The following is a 23900-nucleotide window of genomic DNA, read 5'->3' as shown; positions in this document are numbered from 1 at the left end:
GATTGGACGGCTCGATTGTAACCATGTGTTGTCTTTCCGCTGACTGGTTAGCGCGCAGCAAAACCTTTTCACTGTACACTCGGTACATGTGACAATAAACTAAACCGACGAGACTGACTTACACATAAAAAACAAACGATCATTAATAGTGCAGGAAAAAACCAAGCAATGCCTCCAAGTGTATGTGGTCTGGAGATTATTTGGAGGTTGTGGTGTTTAACAGCCTGGTGGCTGTGGGGAAGACAATAGACAATAGACAATAGGTGCAGGAGGAGGCCATTCGGCCCTTCGAGCCAGCACCGTCATTCAATGTGATCATGGCTGATCATTCTCAATCAGTTCCTGCCCTCTCCCCATACCCCCTGACTCCGCTATCCTTAAGAGCTCTATCTAGCTCTCTCTTGAATGCATTCAGAGAATTGGCCTCCACTGCCTTCTGAGGCAGAGAATTCAATAGACAATAGACAATAGACAATAGACAATAGACAATAGAAGCTGTTCCTGAACCTGAATGTTACAGTCTTCTTTCCCTGAGGTTCGGTTCGGGTATCCCAGCATTTAATATCCCCGCATTTAATAGCCTCCCGCAACCTCACACCAAATCACTTGGGCATGTGTGTTTAGGGCGGCAGCTTTTGATGGGCTTAGAGCAGATTAAAAGGTTACTGACAGTAACGAGGCACCATCGCTCACGAGATTGACTACTAATGATTGCAGTGGAAATGACTTTGACGCTAATGGGGAGGTTATGGATTTTCCGTAGTTTGACGTGAGCAGCAGGAAGCCTCGTTCAGACCCAGGTCATGCAGCGACACAGCGTGGAAACAGGCCTCGCGGCCCAACTCGCCCACACCGGCCAACAATGTCCCAGCTGCACCAGTCCCACCTGCCCGCGTTTGGTCCATATCCCTCCGAACATGTCAATAGACAATAGACAATAGACAATAGGTGCAGGAGTAGGCCATTCAGCCCTTCGAGCCTGTACGCACCGCCATTCAATGCGATCATGGCTGATCACTCTCAATCAGTACCCCGTTCCTGCCTTCTCCCATACCCCCTCACTCCGCTATCCTTAAGAGCTCTATCCAGCTCTCTCTTGAAAGCATACAACGAACTGGCCTCCGCTGCCTTCTGAGGCAGAGAATTCCACACCTTCACCACTCTCTGACTGAAAAAGTTCTTCCTTATCTCCGTTCTAAATGGCCTACCCCTTATTCTTAAACTGTGGCCCATTGTTCTGGACTCCCCCAACATTGGGAACATGTTTCCTGCCTCTAATGTGTCCAATCCCCTAATTATCTTATATGTTTCAATAAGATCCCCCCTCATCCTTCTAAATTCCAGTGTATACAAGCCCAATCTCTCCAGCCTTTCAACATACGACAGTCCCGCCATTCCGGGAATTAACCTAGTGAACCTACGCTGCATGCCCTCCATAGCAAGAATATCCTGTCCATGTACCTGTCTAACTGTTTCTTAAACGTTGGGATAGTCCCAGCCTCAACTACATCCCCTGGCAGCTCGTTCCACACACCCACCGCCCTTTGTGTGGAAAAGTTACCCCTCAGATTCCTATTAAATCTTTTCCCCTTCACCTTGAACCTATGCTCTCGATTCCCCTACCCTGGGCAAGAGACTCTGTGCGTCTACATGATAGACAATAGGTGCAGGAGGAGGCCATTCGGCCCTTTGAGCCAGCACCACCGTTCAATGTGATCATGGCTGATCATTCACAATCAGTACCCCGTTCCTGCCTTCTCCCCATACCCCCTGACTCCGCTATCCTTAAGAGCTGTATCTAGCTCTCTTTTGAATGCATTCAGAGAATTGGCCTCCACTGCCTTCTGAGGCAGAGAATTCCACAGATTCACAACTCTCTGAGTGAAAAGGTTCAACTTCAAGAACTGACCGTTCACTTGCTGCCTAATATATCCACCCCTTGACAGGTGCCATTGTAACAAGACAATCAATGTTATTCACTTCGCCTGTCAGTGGTCATAATGTTTTGACTGTCACAAAATGTTGGAGTAACTCAGCGGGTCAGGCAGCATCTAGGAGGGAGGGAATGGGTGACGTTTCGGGTCGAGACCCTTCTCCTAGATGCTGCCTGACCTGCTGAGTTACTCCAGCGTTTTGTGATACCTTCGATTTGTACCAGCGTCTGCAGTTATTTTCCTATGATGTTCTGGCTGATCGGCGGTGTAGGACTCTAATAATAATAATAATAATAATACATTACATTATATAGCGCTTTTCATACACTCAAAGACGCTTTACAGGGATTTAGAGAACATAGGGAAGTGAATAAATAGATAAATAAGTAAACGAACAGAGAAAGGAGACAGAAGGTGAGGTGACCTTCAGTGGTTGAAGGCAGTACTGAACAGGTGAGACTTCAGTGATGTTTTGAATGTGGTGAGTGAGGAGGAGTCTCTGACGGTTTGGGGTAGTGAGTTCCATAGGGTGGGAGCAGCGATGGAGAAAGCTCTGTCCCCCAGGATCTGAGTTTGGTCCGGAGGGGGGGGGGGATAGGAGATTGGCAGCGGCAGAGCGGAGGGTGCAGGTGGGAGTGTGCCTGTGGAGGAGGTCAGTCAGGTAGGATGGGGCCAGGTTATGAAGGGTTTTGTAGGTCATGAGGAGGATTTTGTACTGGATTCTCTGGGGGATGGGGAGCCAGTGGAGTTTGTAAAGGACGGGGGGTGATATGGTCATGGATCGGGGTGTGGGTGAGTAGACGGGCAGCGGTTTTGAATGTATTGAAGTTTACTGATGATTTTTGAGGGTGCGCCATAGAGGAGGCTGTTGCAGTAGTCCAGACGGGAGGTGATGAAGGCGTGGATGAGGGTGGATAATACAATACTTTCTTCCATTCGCTGGTGAGGGGCAGTTAAGGTCTTCGTTGCGAGGGGGACCAGATGCTGTTAATGACTTTCTCTTTCTCCAGAGGTGCTTTCCAATTGCCTTGCTAATGGAGATATTGATCGGTGGGCACGGGGCCCTTTCCATATTCCCCACACGCATACACACATACGACGCTCACATGAATTGGGGCCATCGGCCAGTGATTGATCTCAAATCCTGACTGTGGCAGATAGTCCAATTGAAATGAACACTTAAACAGCACAAGCATCGCAAGGATAAGAAAGCTGCTACAAACTGCAAAGACTGATGCTCGTTGTTAATTATTATTCGTTTCACTTGCGCCAAGGAGTCACCCAGGAAGGCAGTTGTTAATCTTTAGAGTCACAGACTGATGCAGCGTGGAACCAATAGACAATAGACAATAGGTGCAGGAGGAGGCCATTCGGCCCTTTGAGCCAGCACTGCCATTCAATGTGATCATGGCTGATCATTCTCAATCAGTACCCCGTTCCTGCCTTCTCCCCATACCCCCTGACTCCGCGATCCTTAAGAGCTCTATCTAGCTCTCCCTTGAATGCATTCAGAGAATTGGCCTCCACAGCCTTCTGAGGCAGAGAATTCCACAGATTTACAACTCTCTGACTGAAAACGTTTATCCTCATCTCCGTTCTAAATGGCCTACCCCTTATTCATAGCATCGTAGAGTCATGCAACATGGAAACAGACCCTTCAGCACGGTGGCGCAGCGGTAGAGTCGCTGCCTCACAGCGCCAGAGACCCCGGTTCGATTCTGAGCTCGGGTGCTGTCTGTACGGAGTTTGCACGTTCCCCCCGCGACCTGCGTGGGTTTTCTCCGGGTGCTCCGGTTTCCTCCCACACTCCAAAGACGTGCGGGTTTGTAGGTTAATTGACTTCAGTAAAAATTGTAAATTGTCCCTCGTGTGTGTAGGGTAGCCTAGTGTGCGGGGATCACTGGTCGGCACGGACTCGGTAGGCCGAAGGGCCTGTTTCCGTGCCGTATCCCTAAAAATCTAAAGCCCAAAGACTCCAAGACATTCAGGTTTGTAGGTTAAACTAAACGTTATTCACGTTATTCCCTTTATCGTGCATCTGTACACTGCGGACGGCTCGATTGTAAATCACGTATTGTCTTTCCGCTGACTGGATAGCGCGCAACGAGAAAGCTTTTCACTGTACCTCGGTACACGTGACAATAAACTGAAACTGTAACTGAACTAATTGGCTTTGGCAAAAATTATCATTTGTGTGTGTGTGTTTAGGATAGTGTTAGCGTGCGGGGATAGCAGGTCGGCGCGGACTCGGTGGGCCGAAGGGCCTGTTTCCGCGCTTTATCTCTACAACTGAACTAAACTACATTTTTTGCCAGTGTTGCTGAGATTCTGATGGGGGCGAAGTGAAGGAGAAATTAAATGCATAAGCCGTGCTTGTCAGCTTGTTTGGATGAGTGGATTATCCGCTAATCTCCGCCATTTGTCAGCAGATTCCGCAGTTTTAATCTTTAATTTGGGATGAGTCGCCCTGCAGGCTCACACAGCGTGACCTTGTGGAGGCAGCTTCACCAGCCAATTAGCACGGGCTTGTTTGTGCGTACGGTACATTCTTGCCATAGAGGGAGTACAGAGAAGGTTCACCAGATTGATCCCTGGGATGGCAGGACTTTCATATGAAGAAAGACTGGATAGACTCGGCTTGTACTCGCTGTAATTTAGAAGATTGAGGGGGGATCTTATAGAAACTTACAAAATTCTTAAGGGGTTGGACAGGCTAGATGCAGGAAGATTGTTCCTGATGTCGGGGAAGTCCAGAACAAGGGGTCACAGTTTAAGGATGAGGGGGAAGTCTTTTAGGACCGAGATGAGAACGTTTTTTTTCACACAGAGCGTGGTGAATCTGTGGAATTCTCTGCCACAGAAGGTAGTTGAGGCCAGTTCATTGGCTATATTTAAGAGGGAGTTAGATGTGGCCTTTGTGGCTAAAGGGATCAGGGGGTATGGAGAGAAGGCAGGTACAGGATACTGAGTTGGACGATCAGCCATGATCATATTGAATGGCGGTGCAGGCTCGAAGGGCCGAATGGCCTACTCCTGCACCTATTTTCTATGTTTCTATGTTTTCTATGTTTCTATAAGTAGGTCATCGTGTGCCATAAGAATTGTCGTCGTCATTATACGATGTGCCGTTTGGAACAAATCCCACTTTCCCGTCTTTCATGTCCCGTTCCGTTCCACTCGGGTTATTGCCACGTGCGCCGAGGTGCGGCGACAGGCTTTTGCCGCGCGCTAAGCAGTCACCGGAAAGACACTTACAACCGGAAGAAGGACACAAAAGGCTGGAGTAACTCAGCGGGACAGGGGGCGTCTCTGGGGAGAAGGAACGGGTGACGCTTCGGGTCGAGTCCCATCCCTTCTTTGTAGGTCAATCGGCTTCTGTAAATTGGCCTCAGTGTGTGTGTAGGATAGAACGGCGGCGCGGGTGGCGCAGCGGTAGAGTTGCTGCCTTACAGCGAACGCAGCGCCGGAGACACGGGTTCGATCCCGACTGCGGGCGCCGTTTGGACGGAGTTTGTACGTTCTTCCCGTGACATTCGGCCCTTCGAGCCAGCACCGCCATTCAATGTGATCATGGCTGATCATTCTCAATCAGTACCCCGTTCCTGCCTTCTCCCCATACCCCCTGACTCCGCTATCCTTAAGAGCTCTATCCAGCTCTCTCTTGAATGCATTCAGAGAATTGGCCTCCACTGCCTTCTGAGGCAGAGAATTCCACAGATTCACAACTCTCTGACTGAAAAAGTTTTTCCTCATCTCCGTTCTAAATGGCCTACCCCTTATTCTTAAACTGTGTGGCCCCTGGTTCTGGACTCCCCCAACATTGGGAACATGTTTCCTGCCTCCAACGTGTCCAACCCCTTAATAATCTTATACGTTTCGATAAGATCCCCTCTCATCCTTCTAAATTCCAGTTTTAAATGGCCTTTAAATGGAGTGAACCTGTGGGAATTTGTTAGCCCGCGGGCTATTTACTTGTGAGATGCTCCCTCACCCGCTGAGTTACTCCAGCATTTTGTGTCTATCTTGTGTTGAACTGAATAACCTTTATTGGCCAAGTATGTGCACATACAAGGAATGTGCCTCGGTGCTCCGCCCGCAAGTAACAACACGGACACACAGTGAACATACAGTTAAGATTAAAGCGTTGCAAACATTAAAACATTAAGAATGCAACATTATAGTTTAAACATGTGAATGAAATTAAAATGCCAGAGTAAAGAGGAGGCTATGTTTGGTTATTGAGTAGAGCTACTGATCGTGAGAAAATTCCATTTAAACCAGCATCTGCAGTTCTTTCCTACACAATGTTTCTTGTGAATCTCCATGCGCTCTCTGCGAATTTTAGTTATTACTGTGGTGTGAACCTTGTTTACTTTCTCCTCTCTCCCTCTCTCTCTCCCACTCTCTCTCTCCCCCCCCTCTCTCCCCCCCTCTCTCCCCCCCCTCTCTCTCCCCCCCCCCTCTCTCTCTCTCTCTCTCTCTCTCTCTCTCTCTCTCTCTCTCTCTCTCTCTCTCTCTCTCTCTCTCCCCCCCTCTCTCCCTGTCTCTCCCCCTCTCTCCCCCTGTCTCTCTCTCTCTCCCCCTCTCTCTCTCTCTCTCTCTCTCTCTCTCTCTCTCTCTCTCTCTCTCCCCCCCTCTCTCTCTCTCTCCCAGCGAAATATATTGGCTGTTATCTGGACAGCACCAAACAGAGGGCGTTGAGAGGGACGGCCTTCTTCGACTACAGGAAGATGACCGTATTCCGTTGCCAGGACAACTGCGCTGAGAGGTAGGTTGGAGGAATTAGACCCGACGCTCTCTTTCGGCTGAGTTCATCGCCATAATCGGAATGATAATAAAATATTCCAGCTTTAGTTTCAGTCTGAAGAGTACGTGCCCACCAGCGACCAACCCTATACTCCAGGTATCACTCAATGCTGGAGTAACTCAGCAGGTCAGGCAGCATCTCTGGAGAGAAGGAATGGGTGACGTTTCGGGTCGAGACCCTTCTTCAGTCTGATGTCAAGGGGGGGGGGGGGGGCGGGACAAAGGAAGGATATAAAGGAAGATAGAGGGAGAACTGGGAAGGGGGAGGGGAAGAGAGGGGCAGAGGAGCTATCTAAGCTATCTAAAATCCTCTGTCCCACTCTTCCCCTCCCCTTCCCAGTTCTCCCACTGTCTTCCTGTCTCCACCTATATCCTTCCTTTGTCCCGCTCCCTCCCCTGACATCGGTCTGAAGAAGGGTCTCGACCCCGAAACGTCGCCCATTCCTTCTCTCCAGAGATGCTGCCTGACCCGCTGAGTTACTCCAGCATTTTGTGATGCCTTCGATTTATACCAGCACCTGCAGTTATTTTCCCACCCACGTAACTCCAGTGACGTTTTCAAGAGAGAGTTAGATTTAGCTCTTGGGGCTAACGGAATCAAGGGATACGGGGAGAAAGCAGGAACGGGGCACTGATTTTGGAAGGTCAGCCATGATCATATAGAATGGCGGTGCTGGCTCAATGGGGCAGAATGGCCTCCTCCTGCACCTGTGTTTCTATGTCCTATGTTTCTATCTTACACATCAAAGCGGCACGGTGGCGCAGCGGGTAGAGCTGCTGCCTCACGGTGCCAGAGACCCGGGTTCGATCCCGACTACGGGCGCCGTCTGTACGGAGTTTGTACGTTCTCCCCGTGACCTGCGTGGGTTTTCTCCGGGTGCTCCGGTTTCCTCCCGCACTCCAAAGACGTGCGGGTTTGTAGGCCAATTATCTTGGTGTAAATGTAAATCGTCCCTAGTGTGTGTAGGATAGTGTTAGCGTGCGGGGATCGCTGGTCGGTAGGCCGAAGGGGCCTGTTTCCGTGCTGTATCTCTAAACTAAACTAAAAAACTAAACAATAGGGACAATTTACGGAAGCCAATTAACTGACAAATCTCTATCTCTAAACTAACTTAAACTAAACTAAACTAAACTAAACTAAACTAAACTAAACTGAAGATAGTCACAAAAACCTGGATTAACTCAGCAGCATCTCTGAAGGAATGAATGGGTGGCATGTTGGGTCGAGACCCTTCTTCGATGAAACTAAACTTAACTAAACTAAACTAAACTAAACCGAAGATAGATGCAAAAAGCTGGAGCAACTCAGCGGGTCAGGCAGCATCTCTGGAGAAAAGGAATGGTTGATGTTTTGGGTCGAGACCCTTCTGCAGACTAAACTAAACTAAGCTAATGGATGATGCAAGATTGAACGGGCGGTCTTGTTTTTCTCTGCAGGGGCTATCAGTACGCGGGCCTGGAGTTTGGAGCTGAGTGTTACTGTGGCCACAAGATCCAGACTGTGAACACCAGCGATGCAGAGTGCAGCATGCATTGTAAAGGGGAGAAGACCAGCACCTGTGGTGGGCCCAACCGCCTGTCTGTCTACCGGCTGGAGCTGGCACGTGAATCCGCCCGCCGCTGTAAGCACGGTGCCAACCGTTCACCCCGTACGCCGCCCAGTCTCTCCGGAGACGCTGCCCGCCACGCTGATACGGTCGCCAACTGTCCCGTATTAGCCGGGACAGACATCCCGTATTTTGGGCTAAATTGGTTTGTCCCGTACGGGACCGCCCTTGTCCCGTATTTGACCCAGGGGGGGCGCTGTAGGCCCGGACACTGTAGGCCCGGACACTGTAGGCCCGGACACTGTAGGTCCGGACACTGTAGGCCCGGACACTGAAGGCCCGAACACTGCATGTCCAGACACTGTAGGTCCAGACACTGTAGGCCCGGACACTGTAGGCCCGGACACTGTAGGCCCGGACACTGTGGACCCGGACACTGAAGGCCCGAACACTGCATGTCCAGACACTGTAGGCCCGGACACTGTAGGCCCGGACACTGTAGGCCCGGACACTGTAGGCCCTGACACTTTAGGCCCGGACACTGTAGGCCCGGACACTGTAGGCCCGGACACTGTAGGCCCGGACACTTTAGGCCCGGACACTTTAGGCCCGGACACTGTAGGCCCGGATACTGTAGGCCCAGACACTGTAGGCCTGGATACTGTAGGCCCGGATACTGAAGGCCCGAACACTGCATGTCCAGACACTGTAGGCCCCTACACTGTAGGCCCGGGGGCCGCGGTAGGCCCAGACAGTGTCGGCCCGGACACTGTAGGCCTGGAGGCCCAGGAGCCACCTAACGGAGGTTGCGTAGCAACCCACCTCCCGACACAGACATCACGCTTTGTCCCGTATTTGGGAGCGAGGAAGTTGGCAAGCCCTATCCATGGGGCAAGGTGGTGGGGGCCTGGAACGCGCTGCCAGGGGTGTTGGTGGAGGCAGATACGTTAGTTGGGGCATAAGAATCTTTTAGGGAGGCACGAGGGTATGCAGGGAATGGAGGGGTACGGTTCATGTGCAGGCAGATGAGATTAGTTACTTAATTCATTAGCATCTCGTTCAGCATGGACATGGTGGGCCGAAGGGCCTGTTCCTGTGCTGTCCGTTTCTTTCGAAACAAGGAACTGCAGATTGCTAGTTTACCACAACAACAAAAAAGACACAGAGTGCAGGAGTAACTGTGCAGGTCAGGCAGCATCTCCGGAGAACATGGATAGATGATGTTTCGGGTCAGGGCCTTTCTGCTTCGAAGAGTCCTAACCTGAAACGTCAACTTTAGACTTTAGAGATACAGCGTTTAAACAGGCCCTTCGGCCCACAGAGTCCATGCTGACCAGCGATCCCCGCACACTAGCACTATCCCACACACCAGGGACAATTTACAATTGTTACCTAAGCCAATTAACCTCCAATCCTGTACGCCTTTGTTGAGTGGGAGGAAACCGGAGCACCCGGAGAAAACCCACGCTTTCACGGGGAGAACGTACAAACTCCGTGCAGACAGCACCCGTAGTCGGGATCGAACCCAGATCTCTGGCGCTGTGAGGCAGCAGCTCTGGACAGCACGGTGGTGCAGCGGTAGAGCTGCTGCCTCACAGCGCCGGAGACTCGGGTTCGATCCCGACTATGGGCGCCGTCCGTGCGGAGTTTGCACGTTCTCCCCGTGACCTGCGTGGGATTTTCTCCGAGATCTTCGGTTTCCTCCCACACTCCAAAGACGTGCAGGTTTGTAGGTTAATTGGCTTGGTTTAATTGTGCATTGTTCCTCGTGTGCGTAGGATAGTGTTAGTGTGCGGGGATCGCTGGTCGGCGCGGATTTGGTGGGCCGAAGGGCCTGTTTCCACACTGCATCTCTAAACCAAACTCTCCCGCTGCGCCACCGTGCCGCCCAAACTGTATTTTTCCATAGTAGTCTGAAGAATACTACGTCTCATAGTCTGAAGAAGGGTCTCGACCTGAAACGTCGCCCATTCCTTCTCTCCAGAGGCGCTGCCTGACCCGCTGAGTTACTCCAGCATCGTGTGTACACCCTGTATTTTTCCACGTTCTAAGCTCTAAGATCTTTCTTATTTCCGTTTGATCGATGTGAGTTTGCTGGTCTCATTAAGTCGTCGGAAAATTTAAAAGATATTTCAAAACACTGAAAAGTTAATTAAATGTCAATTGATGCTAAATCTTTCATTAAGGGTGGAAGCAACTGGGCTCCAGTTTTCCATCGAATACAGTGTCCCGTCTGCATTCACAGTGGGAAAACAGCAGTGTGTAAATCATTTATATGATCCATTCCAGAAGACCAAATGGGCTGATGAACCTAGCCTGGAGACTTGACAGAGTTATCCAAAAAATCTATACATAATTTAATAACAATAATTACAGTTACTTTCCTAATGATAATCTTGTGCTCACTGGTAATTACTTTTTTAATTACTCTTACCTTCATTAACAAATTATAATTCAGATCAAGTTTCCCTCTCAGTCCGATGTTACTGCTTCTCAACTTAACCATTCGTCAGTCTGCCTGGGCCCACCTGATCTCCCGGTTGCCAAACACTTGAACTCCCCTCCCACTCCCACTCCCACACTGACCTTTCTGTCCTGGGCCTCCTCCACTGTCAGAGTGAGGCCCAGCGCAACTTGGAGGAACAGCGCCTCATATTTCGTCACCCCATTCCTTCTCTCCAGAGATGCCACCTGTTCACGCTGAGTTACTCCAGCGTTTTGTGTCTGTCTTCGGTTTAAACCAGCGTCTGCAGTTCCTTCCTGCACAGAATGAAATCATTGTGCGCCTAAAAAGGTATTTTAGTTTGGTTTAGTTCCGCGGCGTGACCCGGCCACTGATCAGCTTCAAAGAAAGAGAGACATCGGGACGGTGGCGCAGCGGTAGAGTTGCTGCCTCACAGCGTTTGTAGCGCCAGAGACCCGGGTTCCATCCCGACCGCGGGCGCTGTCTGTACGGAGTTTGCACGTTCTCCCCGTGACCTGCGTGGGTTTTCTCCGGGATCTCCGGTTTCCTCCCACACTCCAAAGACGTGCAGGTTTATAGACAATAGACAATAGACAATAGGTGAGTTGATAGATGAGATATATTCTGCATTTTAATGGTATCATCACACACACTATTCCCCCAAAACACTGATTACATTGCGAGAGGCGGGTTTTGCTTACTAAAATGGTGGACTTTGCATACTACACTTCAGTACAGGCGATCTCGATGGAGTGGTCCATCTTGCTCCTCTAGTATCTTTGGTTTAAACCAGCATCTGCAGTTCCTTCCTCCACTAAGCTAAACTAAGCTCTTCTGCATCCTACATGGGCCTGCCCCTTGATCTGACAATGTCCACCCACACATCAACGTTAATCACTCTCTCAGGCACGATCAGAAGGGCTGCAAGATTCAATCTTCAGGCACCGGGCCTGGTAATGGACAGGAAATGGACCATGCGTCAAGTTTTTATCATTTTCCCCTATCCTCGCGTGCTGCACAGAAATGGAAAATAGGAAAGACATCGTTAGTTCTTAACGACCTTTTACATTAGTGCAGTGTTTGTGGAATTTGTAATTAGAGGCTGCATACTTAAATACTTTGCTCAGGAACAAAGGAATAAGAAAACACACTGTAAGATTTAAGAGGGGAAGAGAGATCATCCATGATTGAATTGCAGAGTAGACTTGATGGGCCGAATGGCCTAATTCCTAGCCATTTGGCTTTGAGCTCTTTTTTCCCAAAAAATTATAACTTAATATAAATTAATTTGTGAGTTATGAATTAACACTTATGAATTCAGAGACAGTTTCTTCCCGGCTGTTGTCAGGCAACTGAACTGTCGCCTCACCAACCAGAGAGGGGTCCTGACCTCCCGTCTACCTCATTGGAGACCCTCAAACGATCTTTAATCGGACTTGACTGGACTTTATCGTGCACTAAACGCCATTCCCTTTCTCCTGTATCTGTACACTGTGGACGGCTCGATTGTAATCATGCACAGTCTTTCCGCTGACTGGATATCACGCAACAAAAAGCTTTTCACTGTACCTCAGTACACAAAGACAATAAACGAACTAACTAACTAATGGACTAACTAACCAACTAACTAACAAATTAACTAATTAACCAACCAACTAACTAACCAACCAACCAACCAACTAATCAACCAACCAACTAACTAACTAACTAACTAGTGTAGGAAGAAAACTGCAGATGCTGGTTAAAATTTAAGGTAGACACAAAATGACGGAGTAACTCAGTGGGTCAGGCAGCATCTCGGGAGAGAAGGAATGGGTGACGTTTCGGGTTATCGAAACGTATAAGATTATTAAGGGGTTGGACACGTTAGAGGCAGGAAACATGTTCCCAATGTTGGGGGAGTCCAGAACAAGGGGCCACAGTTTAAGAATAAGGGGTAGGCCATTTAGAACTCAGATGAGGAAAAACTTTTCCACTCAGAGAGTTGTGAATCTGTGGAATTCTCTGCCTCAGAAGGCAGTGGGGGCCAATTCTCTGAATGCATTCAAGAGAGAGCTGGATAGAGCTCTTAAGGATAGCGGAGTCAGGGGGTATGGGGAGAAGGCGGGAACAGGGTACTGATTGAGAATGATCAGCCATGATCACATTGAATGGCGGTGCTGGCTCGAAGGGCCGAATGGCCTCCTCCTGCACCTATTGTCTATTGTCTATTTTCTATTGTCTATTGACCCGAAACGTCACCCATTCTTTCTCTCTGGAGATGCTGCCTGACCCGCTGAGTTACTCCAGCAATTTGCGTCTATTTTGCGTGTTACAAAGAGATGGGGGCAAGAGGTGGTGATTTGGTGGAGATGGACTTTGAAATATGAAGGACCAAAGTTATAGAAAGTTTACAAAATAAGACCTGGGTGGAGGTCACGAAGGGAGGTTTGGGCAAGTATGAGGTAATGACAGAATTATGTGGGCCAGCGGTAGAGTTGCTGCCTTACAGCGCCGGAGACCCGGGTTCATAGAAACATAGAAACATAGAAAATAGGTGCAGGAGTAGGCCATTCGGCCCTTCGAGCCTGCACCGCCATTCAATATCATCATGGCTGATCATCCACCTCAGTATCCCGTACCTGCCTTCTCTCCATGCTCCCTGATCCCTTTAGCCACAAGGGCCACATCTAACTCCTTCTTAAATATAGCCAATGAACTGGCCTCAACTACCTTCTGTGGCAGAGAATTCCACAGATTCACCACTCTCTGTGTGAAAAAAAACGTTCTCATCTCGGTCCTAAAAGACTTCCCCCTTATCCTTAAACTGTGACCCCTTGTTCTGGACTTCCCCAACATCGGGAACAATCTTCCTGCATCTAGCCTGTCCAACCCCTTAAGAATTTTGTAAGTTTCTATAAGATCCCCCCTCAATCTTCTAAATTCCAGCGAGTACAAGCCCGACTACGGGCGCTGCCTGTACGGAGTTTGCACGTTCTCCCCGTGACCTGCGTGGGTTTTCTCCGAGATTTTCGGTGTCCTCCCACACTCCAAAGACGTGCGGGTTTGTAGGTTAAATTGGCTTGGGGTCTAAATGTGAATTTGATCGTGCTAGTGTGCGGGGATCGCCGGTCGGCACGTACTCGGTGGGCCCAAGGGCCTGTTTCCACGCTGTATCTCTAAACTGAACTAAACTTTGGCATAAGCCAGCATCCGCAGTTGCCTTTTATTACAAATTGCCTCAAACAGATATCTGTGCAGAGTGGCACGCGCGTTAATTTGTTTGCATGAGGCTGACTAAGTGAAATGTAATTTAATTTTGAATACCTTAGTTAAAGTAGATTGTAATGATTGTTATTTAATGCATCATTTTCCGTAATTTGCTTCTCCTGTGAGGCGTGCATTAGCATTTACTCACTCAGTCGCCAGACTGACATCAGCAGCAGCTCTTTCAATTAATTTACAGAATATTATTTTAGAATGGCTCAAAGGAATAGATGAGGCACGTCAATAACACTGCCAAACCGCTGCTGCCAAGGACTTTGAAGGTGCACAAAATCATGAGAGGAGTAGATCGGGTAGATGCGCAGAGTCTCTTGCCCAGAGTCGGGGAATCGAGGACCAGACGACATAGGTTCAAGGTGAAGGGGAAAGGATTTGACAGGAATCCGAGGGGTAACTTTTTCCACACAGTGGGTGGTGGGTGTGTGGAACGAGCTGCCAGTCTGAAGAAGGGTATCGACCCGAAACGTCACCCATTCCTTCCCTCCTGAGGTGCTGCCTGACCCGCTGAGTTACTCTACCATTTTGTGTCATCAGTCTGAAGAAGGGTCTCGACCCGAAACGTCACCCATTCCTTCCCTCCTGAGATGCTGCCTGACCCGCTGAGTTACTCCAGCATTTTGTGTCATCAGTCTGAAGAAGGGTCTCGACCTGAAACGTCACCCATTCCTTCTCTCCTGAGGTGCTGCCTGACCCGCTGAGTTACTCCAGCATTTTGTGTCCAGCTGCCAGAGGAGGTAGTTGAGGCAGGGACTAACTATCACATCGTTTATGAAACAGTTGGACAGGTACATGGATAGGACAGGTTTGGAGGGATGTGGACCAAGCGCAGGCAAGTGGGACTAGTGTAGCTGGGACATTGTTGGCCGGTGTGGGCTAGTTGGGCCGAAGGGCCTGTTTCCACATTGTATCACTCCATGACTCTATGACTCTATGAGATGGAGGGGGGGTGTTTTTACTTGATGGTGCTACAGTCAAGCGATGGACATCATTCCTGCACTTTGCTTCCTCTTACCACAAAACCAGCGTACAGTTGCAGATGCACAAAACAGAAAATAGGTGCAGGAGGAGGCCATTCGGCCCTTCGAGCCAACACCACCATTCAATATGATCGTGGCTGATCACCCAAAATCAGTACCCCGTTCTTGCTTTCTCCCCTTGATTCCGTTAGCCCCAAGCGCTATGTCGAACTCTCTCTTGAAAACATCCAGTAAAATGGCCTCCACTGCCTTCTGTAGCACAGAATTCCACAGATTCACAACTCTCTGGGTGGAAAAGCTTTTCCTCATCTCAGTCCTAAATGGCCGACCCCTTATTCTTAAACTGTGGCCCCTGGTTCTGGACTCCCCCAACATGGGGAACATTTTTCCTGCAATACAATTGATGTATTCAAGAGAGAGTTAGATTTAGCTCTTACGGCTAATGGAATCAAGGGGTATGGGGAGAAAGCAGGAACGGGGTACTGATTTTGGATGATCAGCCGTGATCATATTGAATGGCGGTGCTGGCTCGAAGGGCCGAATGGCCTTCTCCTGCACCTATTTTCGAGGTTTCTATGCTTCTTTCATAGAACTTAGGTAGAGCAAAGGGGAAGATACAGAGTGCAAAATATAGTTCTCAGCGTTGTAGTGCATCAGTTTAGTTTATAGTTTAGTTTAGAGATACAACATGGAAACAGGCCCTTCGGCCCACTGAGTCCGTGCCGACCAACGATCCCAGCACACTAACACCATCCTACACACATTAGGGACAATTGTACATTTACCAAGCCAATTAAACTACAGACCTGTACGTCTTTGGAGTGTAGGAGGAAACCGAAGATCTCGGAGAAAACCCACGCAGGTCACGGGGAGAACGTACAAACTCCGTACAGACAGTGCCCGTTGTCGGGATCGAACCCGGGTCTCCGGCGCTGCATTCACTGTAAGGCAGCAACTCTACCGCTGCGCCACCGTGCCGCCCGATGTATCATCTGCCGGGCGGGAGCGGGGAGAAGAAGGAATGACCGGGGTGGGACAGGGACAAGTCTTTGATGATGTTGGCCGCTGTTCCGAGGCAGCGTGAAGTGTGGACGGAGTCAGTGGTGGGGAGTCTGGTCTGTGTGATGGGACTCGGCCACGTTCACAACTAACGTGCGGTCACGGTGGCGCAGCGGTAGAGTTGCCGCCTTACAGCGAATGCAGCGCCTGAGACCCAGGTTCCATCCCGACTACGGGTGCTGTCTGTACGGAGTTTGTAAGTTCTCCCCGTGACCTGCGTGGGTTATCTCCGAGATCTTCGGTTTCCTCCCACACTCCAAAGACGTACAGGTATGTAGGTTAATTGGTTTGGTATAAAAAGTGCCCCTAGTGTGTGTGTGTAGGATAGTGTTAGTGTGCGTGGATCGCTGGTCGGCGCGGACTCGGTGGGCCGAAGGGCCTGTTTCCGCGTTGTATCTCTAAAAACGTTAGAGAAACCGTTTTAGAGAGTGTTAAAACTGCATTAGTGCAGGTGCTTTGTTGTGTAAGAAAATAACTGCAGATGCTGGTACAAATCGAAGGTATTTATTTCACAAAATGCCGGAGTAACTCAGCAGGTCAGGCAGCGTCTCAGGAGAGAAGGAATGGGCGACGTTTCGGGTCGAGACCCTTCTTCAGACCCTCGACCCGAAACGTCACCCATTCCTTCTCTCCTGAGATGCTGCATGACCCGCTGAGTTACTCCGGCATCTTGTGGAAGAAGGTGCTTTGTTTGTGATTCTTTTGTGCTTCCCTGATGGTAAAATTGCCTTTGTGTGAAAGGACAGATTTAGCAGCCAGCGGTTTCATGAGCAGTTTGAGAAACAGCGATGAGAGGAAAGTGATTTAATGCATCGCTCCAGAGTGGGGTGATTTGCTGGATGTAATGCTGAGGGATAAAACGCAGCAGGGATGTACTGCTGAGTGAGTGAGGCTCTACAAGGCCAAGTCAAGTCAAGTCAAGTTTATTTGTCACATACACATACAAGATGTGCAGTGAAATGAAAGTTGCAACGCCTGCGGATTGTGCTAAAACTACAAAACAGAATCCAGAACCAGGGGCCACAGTTTAAGAATAAGGGGTAGGCCATTTAGAACTGAGATGAGGAAAAACTTTTTTAGTCAGAGAGTTGTGAATCTGTGGAATTCTCTGCCTCAGAAGGCAGTGGAGGCCAATTCTTTGAATGCATTCAAGAGAGAGCTGGATAGAGCTCTTAAGGATAGCGGAGTCAGGGGGTATGGGGAGAAGGCAGGAACGGGGTACTGATTGAGAATGATCAGCCATGATCACATTGAATGGCGGTGCTGGCTCGAAGGGCCAAATGGCCTCCTCCTGCACCTATTGTCTATTGTCTATAAAATAAATTTTAACACAAAAAATAAATTAATACAGTAAATTAAATTAGTCCCTGGTGATATGAGAGTTAACAGTCCTGATGGCCTGTGGGAAGAAACTCCGTCTCGTCCTCTCTGTTTTCACAGCGTGACAGCGGAGGCGTTTGCCTGACCGTAGCAGCTGGAACAGTCCGTTGCTGGGGTGGTAGGGGTCCCCCATAATGTTGCTGGCTCTGGATCTGCACCTCCTGATGTATAGGTCCTGCAGGGGGACGAGTGTAGTTCCCATGGTGCGTTCAGCTGAACGCACTACTCTCCGCAGGGCCTTCCTGTCCTGGGCAGAGCTGTTCCCAAACCAGACTGTAATGTTGCCGGACAGGATGCTTTCTACAGCCCCAGAGTAGAAGCACTGAAGGATCCTCAGAGACACTCTGAATTTCCTCAGCTGTCTGAGGTGGTAAAGGCTCTGCCTTGTCTTGCTCACTAGTACGGCACTGAACAGGCCACATTTGGAATATTGTCAGCCATTTTGGGCCCCATATCTGAGGAAGGATGTGCTGGCTCTGGAAAGGGTCTAGAGGAGGTTTACGAGAACGATCCCAGCAATGAGTGGGTTAACCTATGACGAGCGTTTGTCGGCACTGGGCCTGTACTCGCTGGAGTTTAGAAGAACGAAGGGGGGGGGACCTGATTGAAAAGTACAGAATAGTGAGCGGCCTGGATAGAGTGGATGTGGAGAGGATGTTTCCACTAGTGGGAGAGTCTAGGACCAGAGGGCACAGCCTCAGAATTAAAGGACGTTCTTTTAGGAAGGAGATGAGGAGGAATTTCTTCAGTCAGAGGGTGGTGAATCTGTGGGATTCATTGCCACAGAAGGCTGTGGAGGCCAAGTCAGTGGATATTTTAAAGGCAGAGATAGATAGATTCTTGATTAGTGCGGGTGTCAGAGGTCACGGGGAGAAGGCAGGAGAATGGGGTTAGGAGGGAGAGATAGATCAGTCATGATTGAATGGCGGAGTAGAGTTGATGGGCCGAATGGCCTAGTTCTGCTCCTATTCCTCATGACATGACCTCCTGAAACAAATCTTTGACGTTTTATTATGAAGGGCCGCAGATACCGACACGAATCTGGGTGTATTTTTGCCTTATGTTTCATCAGTTCCCCAGCAGTCTGGGTTTAATTTTCCACATGCCAGGATGAGTTTAATGTGTAGATACAGCGTGGAAACAGGCCCTTCGGCCCACCGAGTCCGTGCCGACCAGCGATCCCCGCACACTGACACCATCCTACACCCACTGGGGACAACTTTTACATTTACCAAGCCAATTAACCTGCAAACCTGCACGTCTTTGGAGTGTGGGAGGAAACCGAAGATCTCGGTGAAAACCCACGCAGGTCACAGGGAGAACGTACAAACTCCGCACAGACAGCACCCACAGTCGGGATCGAACCCGGGTCTCCGGTGCTGTGAGGCAGCAACTCTACCGCTGCGCCACCGTGACCGCCCCAATGTTGGACACATTGGCCAGTGTGGGCAAGTTGGGTCGAAGGGCCTGTTTCTACGCTGTATCACACACTATGACTCAGGTGGGACTAGTGTGGATGGGACATGGTGGCCGGTGTGGGCAAGTTGGGCCGAAGGGCCTGTTTCCACGCTGTGTGACTCTATGACTGTGTTATGATGTCTGGTTACAGATGGGAGTGCCTTGTTCCGAGGATGCTTTAGACGGCCTGACAACGTGTCTCTCGCTCTGCCCACCAACGCCGACCTCCTCAATATGTCCGTGGATAAGTGCGTGGACCACTGCACCGAGAAGGTAAATAACTCACCACGACTTCACCGTCAACTAGGGTTGCCAACTGTCCCGTATCAGCTGGGACATCCCATATTTGGGGCTAAGTTGGTTTGTCCCGTACGGGACCGCCCTTGTCCCGTATTAGGCCCAGGGAACGCTTTAGGCCCGGGCGCTGTAGGCCTGGACGCTGTAGGACCGGACGCTGTAGGCCCGGATGCTGTAGGCCCGGACGCTGTAGGCCTGGACGCTGTAGGACCGGACGCTGTAGGCCCGGACGCTGTAGGCCCGGACTCTGTAGGCCTGGACGCTGTAGGCCTGGACGCTGCAGGCCCGGACGTTGTAGGCCCGGACGCTGTAGGTCCGGACGCTGTAGGTCCGGATGCTCTAGGTCCGGATAGTGTAGGCCCAGGGGCCGCTGTAGGTCCGGACGCTGTAGATCCGGTCAGTGTAGGCCTGGGGAGTGCTATAGGCCTGGACGCTGTAGGTCCGGACAGTGTAGGTCCGGACACTATAGGCCCGGGGGCCACTGCAGGTCCGGACAGTGTAGGCCCGGACACTGTAGCCCCAGGGGCCGCTGTAGGTCCGTAGGCCCAGGTGCCGACTAACGGAGGTTGCATAGCAACCTGCCTCCCGGCCTGGGCAGCCGCCATTGATGGAGCGGGAGCACGTGGACGCTAACCTGGTGGGGTCACGTGGGGCGCCAAAGGGTGACGTCACCCTTTGTCCCTTATTTGGGAGTGAGATAGTTGGCAAGCCCAACCATCAACACTTACTGGGAGACTCAGCAGAGAGACTATCACTAATGCTGCCAAGGACAAGGACAATTGAAGGTAGACACAACATGCTGGAGTAAATCAGCGAGTCAGGCACCATCTCTGGAGAGAAGGAATGGGTGACGTTTCGGTTTGAGACCCTTCTTCGGACAAGCACATGGATAGGACAGGTTTGGAGGGATATGGGACCAAACACGGGCAGGTAGGACTAGTGAAGCTGGGACATGTTGGCCGGTGTGGGCACGTTGGGCCGAAGGGCGTTGTTTCAATGCTCTATCACTCCACAAACTCTATAAGTCCACTCCGCCATTCAATCATGGTTGATCTATCTCTCCCTCCTAACCCCATTCTCCTGCCTTCTCCCCGTAACTTGGACCGCGGTAGAGTTGCTGCCTCACAGCGTCAGAGACGCAGGTTCGATCCTGACCACGGGTGATCTCAATTGAAGTCTCCTGACACTTGCCCACTATCTTAGCTGTTGTTTTGCCCTGCCCTTAATTGGAAATGTGCTCAGTCGAGTGAATGGAGCTTCGTGAAGGATGATTTATTCCACACGACGCTAGTAATCAGGTACAAGCACACACAACCAACACCCAGTGGCATGAATTCTGATTTCTCTAACTTCAAGTAACCCCTGCACTCCCTCTCTCTCCATCCCCCCCCCCCCCCTCCACCCAACCCAAGTCACACCAGCTTCTCGTTCTCACCCAACACGCAGCTAGTCTCCTTTACCATCCATACTTTTTTTTCATCTCTTTCATTCATTTGTTCTACCTCTCTCTACATCACCGTCTGTATCTCTCGTTTCCCTCTCCCCTGACTCTCAGTCTGAAGAAGGGTCTCGACCCGAAACGATCCCAGGAATGAGTAGGTTTGACACTGGTTTGCACTGGGCCTGTACTCGCTGGAGTTTGGAAGGATGAGGGGGGGGACCTCATTGAAACGTACAGAACAGTGAAAGGCCTGGACAGAGTGGATGGGGAGAGGATGTTTCCACTAGTGGGAGAGTCTAGGACCAGAGGGCACAGCCTCAGAATTAAAGGACGTTCTTTTAGGAAGAAGATGAGGAAGAATTTCTTTAGTCAGAGGATGGTGAATCTGTGGGATTCTTTGCCACAGAAGGCTGTGGAGGCCAAGTCAGTGGATATTTTTAAGGCAGAGATAGATAGATTCTTGATTCGGGCAGGTGTCAGAGGTTACGGGGAGAAGGCAGGAGAATGGGGTTAGGAGGGAGAGAGAGATCGGCCACGATTGAATGGCGGAGTAGACTCGATGGGCCGAATGGCCTTATGACCTTGTGAAACATCACCCATTCCTTCTCTCCAGAGACGCTGCCTGTCCCGCTGAGTTACTCCAGCATTTTGTGTCTATCTTCGCTTTAAACCAGCCCCTGCAGTTCATTCCAGCACACACCGACTGTACTAGTGCTTCATAAATTTGAAATCAATTTGCCGTGTTTCATCTGTCTATACCGCCTTTAAAGTCTATTGATTTCTGCATTGTTTTCTGAAATATTACTTTGTGGATACTTTGTGGTTTTGTATGGGAACCACCTTCCTGTCAAAATACATTTAGCCTGCCTCGTTGAAAGAAAAATAGGTCAGTTTACGCTGAGCTTCTTGTGATCCCAGCATGTCCGACGGCTAGTCAAAGACCAGTGACGTGCAGCCACTGTCACAGAGTGGTAAAGTCGTTCGGCGCGAAAAAAAAGGTCCTTCAGGGAGTTTGGGATCCAGAGGGTCCAGTCTCAGAATATAAGGAGGTACCTTCAGGAAAGGAGATGAGGAGGAATTTCTTTAGTCAGAGGGCGATGAATCTGTGGGATTCGCTGCCACAGGAGGCTGTGGAGGCCAAGAACAAAATGGATATTCCTGAGGTGGAAATGGACAGATTCTTGATCGGTACGGGTGCCGGGGGTTATGGAGAGAAGGCAGGAGAATGGGGTTGAGAGGGAGAGATAGATTGGATGACGGAGCAGACTTGATGGGCCGAATGGCCTAATTCTGCTCCTAGAACATGAAGGACTTATGAACTTATGTCCAAAAAGGCAATCAAAGATTCTTGAAGTGTAGCCACTATTGCAGTGGTAGAGTCACGCAGAATGGAAAATTAACCTGTAGAATCACTCAATCAGTGCTAACAATCAAGCAGTCATGTTTACTCTAATCCCTGGAGTTTAGTTTAGTTTAGTTTAGTTTAGTTTAGGTACATGGATAGGGCAGGTTTTGAGGGATGTGGGCCAAACCCAGGCAGGTGGGGTTAGTATAGATGGGACATGTTGGTCGGTATGGGCAAGTTGGGCCGAAGGGCCTGTTTCCACACACGGAACAACGTTATGACTCTACGACTTTAGTATAGCATAGTATAGAGATGCAGCGTGGAAACAGGCCCTTCGGCCCACCGAGTCCGTGCCGACCAGCGATCACACTAGTTGTATCCAACAATTTACAGCAGCCAATCAACCCGACTTTGGAGTGTGGGAGGAAACCGGAGCACCCGGAGAAAACCCACGCGGGTCACGGGGAGAAGGTACAAACTCCGTGCAGACAGCGCCCGTAGTCGGGATGGAACCCGGGTCTCTGGCGCTGTGAGGCAGCAGCTCTACCCGCTGCACCACCGTTAATGCAGAATGGTTGTAATTGTAGGCAGACACAAAATGCAGGAGTAACTCAGCGGGGACAGGCAGCATCTCTGGAGAGAAGGAATGGGTGACGTTTCGGGTCGAGACCCTTCTTCAGACTGATGTCAGGGGAGGGGGCGGGACAGAGATAGGATGTAGTCAGAGACAGGAAGACAGATGGGAGAACTGGGAAGAGGGAGAGGATAAAGAGAGAGGGAAAGCAGGGACTATCTGAAGTTAGAGAAGTCAACGTTCATACCGCTGGGGTGTGAGCGAAATATGTGGTGCTGTTCCTCCAATCTGCACTGGGCCTCACTCTGACAATGGAGGAGGCCTAGGACAGAAAGGTCAGTGTGGGAGTGGGAGGGGGAGTTGAAGTGCTGAGCCAGCGGGAGATCGGCTAGGTTGAGGTGGACCGAGCGGGGGAGGGGGTGTTCGGGTTGTGCGTGAGTGGGGACGGCCGCTGACGGGGGGGGGGGGGCTTTCTTGCGCTGCAGGAGTACACGCTGGCGGTGTTGGGCGGGGCGACCTGCCGCTGCGGCTTCCCGACCATGCGCTTCACCTTGCACGAGCCGGAGGACGAGCAGCTCTGCGCGTACAAGTGCGCCGGTGAGGAGTACGAGCAGTGTGGCAGTGCTGAGTACTACGTGGTCTACCAGACACAGGTGCAAGGTAGGAATCGCCGGCCCACTCACTCGTGCAGTAGCCCCTCGCTGGAATCACCACGCCACGTCAGACGTCAGGGATGCAGCGCGGAAGCACGCCCTGCGGCCCAACGCGCCCGCGCCGACCAGCAGTCACCCCGCCGTACACCAGCACCATCCTGCACGCCGACCGTACGCTAGCACCATCCTACACACACCAGAGACAATTTATAGTTTAGTTTAGTTTTTAGATTTAGATTTAGAGATACAGCGCAGAAACAGGCCCTTCGGCCCACCGTGTCCGCGCCGCCCAGCGATCCCCACACACATTAACACCATCCTACACACACTAGGGACAATCTTTACATTTGCCCAGCCAATCAACCTACAAACCTGCACGTCTTTGGAGTGCGGGAGGAAACCGAAGATCTCGGAGGTCACGGGGGGAACGTACAAACTCCATAGTCAGGATCAAACCCGGGTCTCTGGCGCTGTGTGGCAGCAACTCTACCGCTGCGCCACCGTGCCGCCCAATACTAGAAACTCCGCGCACGCACACACACACACACACACACACACACACCCACACACACACACACACACACACACACCCACACACGCACACACACACACGCACACACACACACGCACGCACACACACACGCACGCACGCACACACGCACGCACACACGCACACACACACACACGCACGCACACACACA

General features: G+C 50.5%; 1 protein-coding gene across 1 annotated transcript in view; it reads left to right on the top strand.

The window, feature by feature from the left end:
- wscd2 (WSC domain containing 2) overlaps positions 1 to 23900 on the top strand; it is a 67614-nt gene that overhangs the window by 16728 nt on the left and 26986 nt on the right. Inside the window, exons 2-5 of the mRNA XM_078421061.1 lie at positions 6588 to 6702; positions 8178 to 8362; positions 19041 to 19162; positions 23032 to 23206. Coding sequence (XP_078277187.1) covers positions 6588 to 6702; positions 8178 to 8362; positions 19041 to 19162; positions 23032 to 23206 — 597 coding nt within the window. The remainder of the gene's footprint in view (positions 1 to 6587; positions 6703 to 8177; positions 8363 to 19040; positions 19163 to 23031; positions 23207 to 23900) is intronic.

Source organism: Rhinoraja longicauda, chromosome 25, assembly GCF_053455715.1.
Source record: "Rhinoraja longicauda isolate Sanriku21f chromosome 25, sRhiLon1.1, whole genome shotgun sequence".
Classification (NCBI taxonomy): Eukaryota; Metazoa; Chordata; class Chondrichthyes; order Rajiformes; family Arhynchobatidae; genus Rhinoraja; species Rhinoraja longicauda.
The sequence above is the reverse complement of the archived record's forward strand: the minus strand, read 5'-3'. Positions and strand labels throughout refer to the sequence as shown.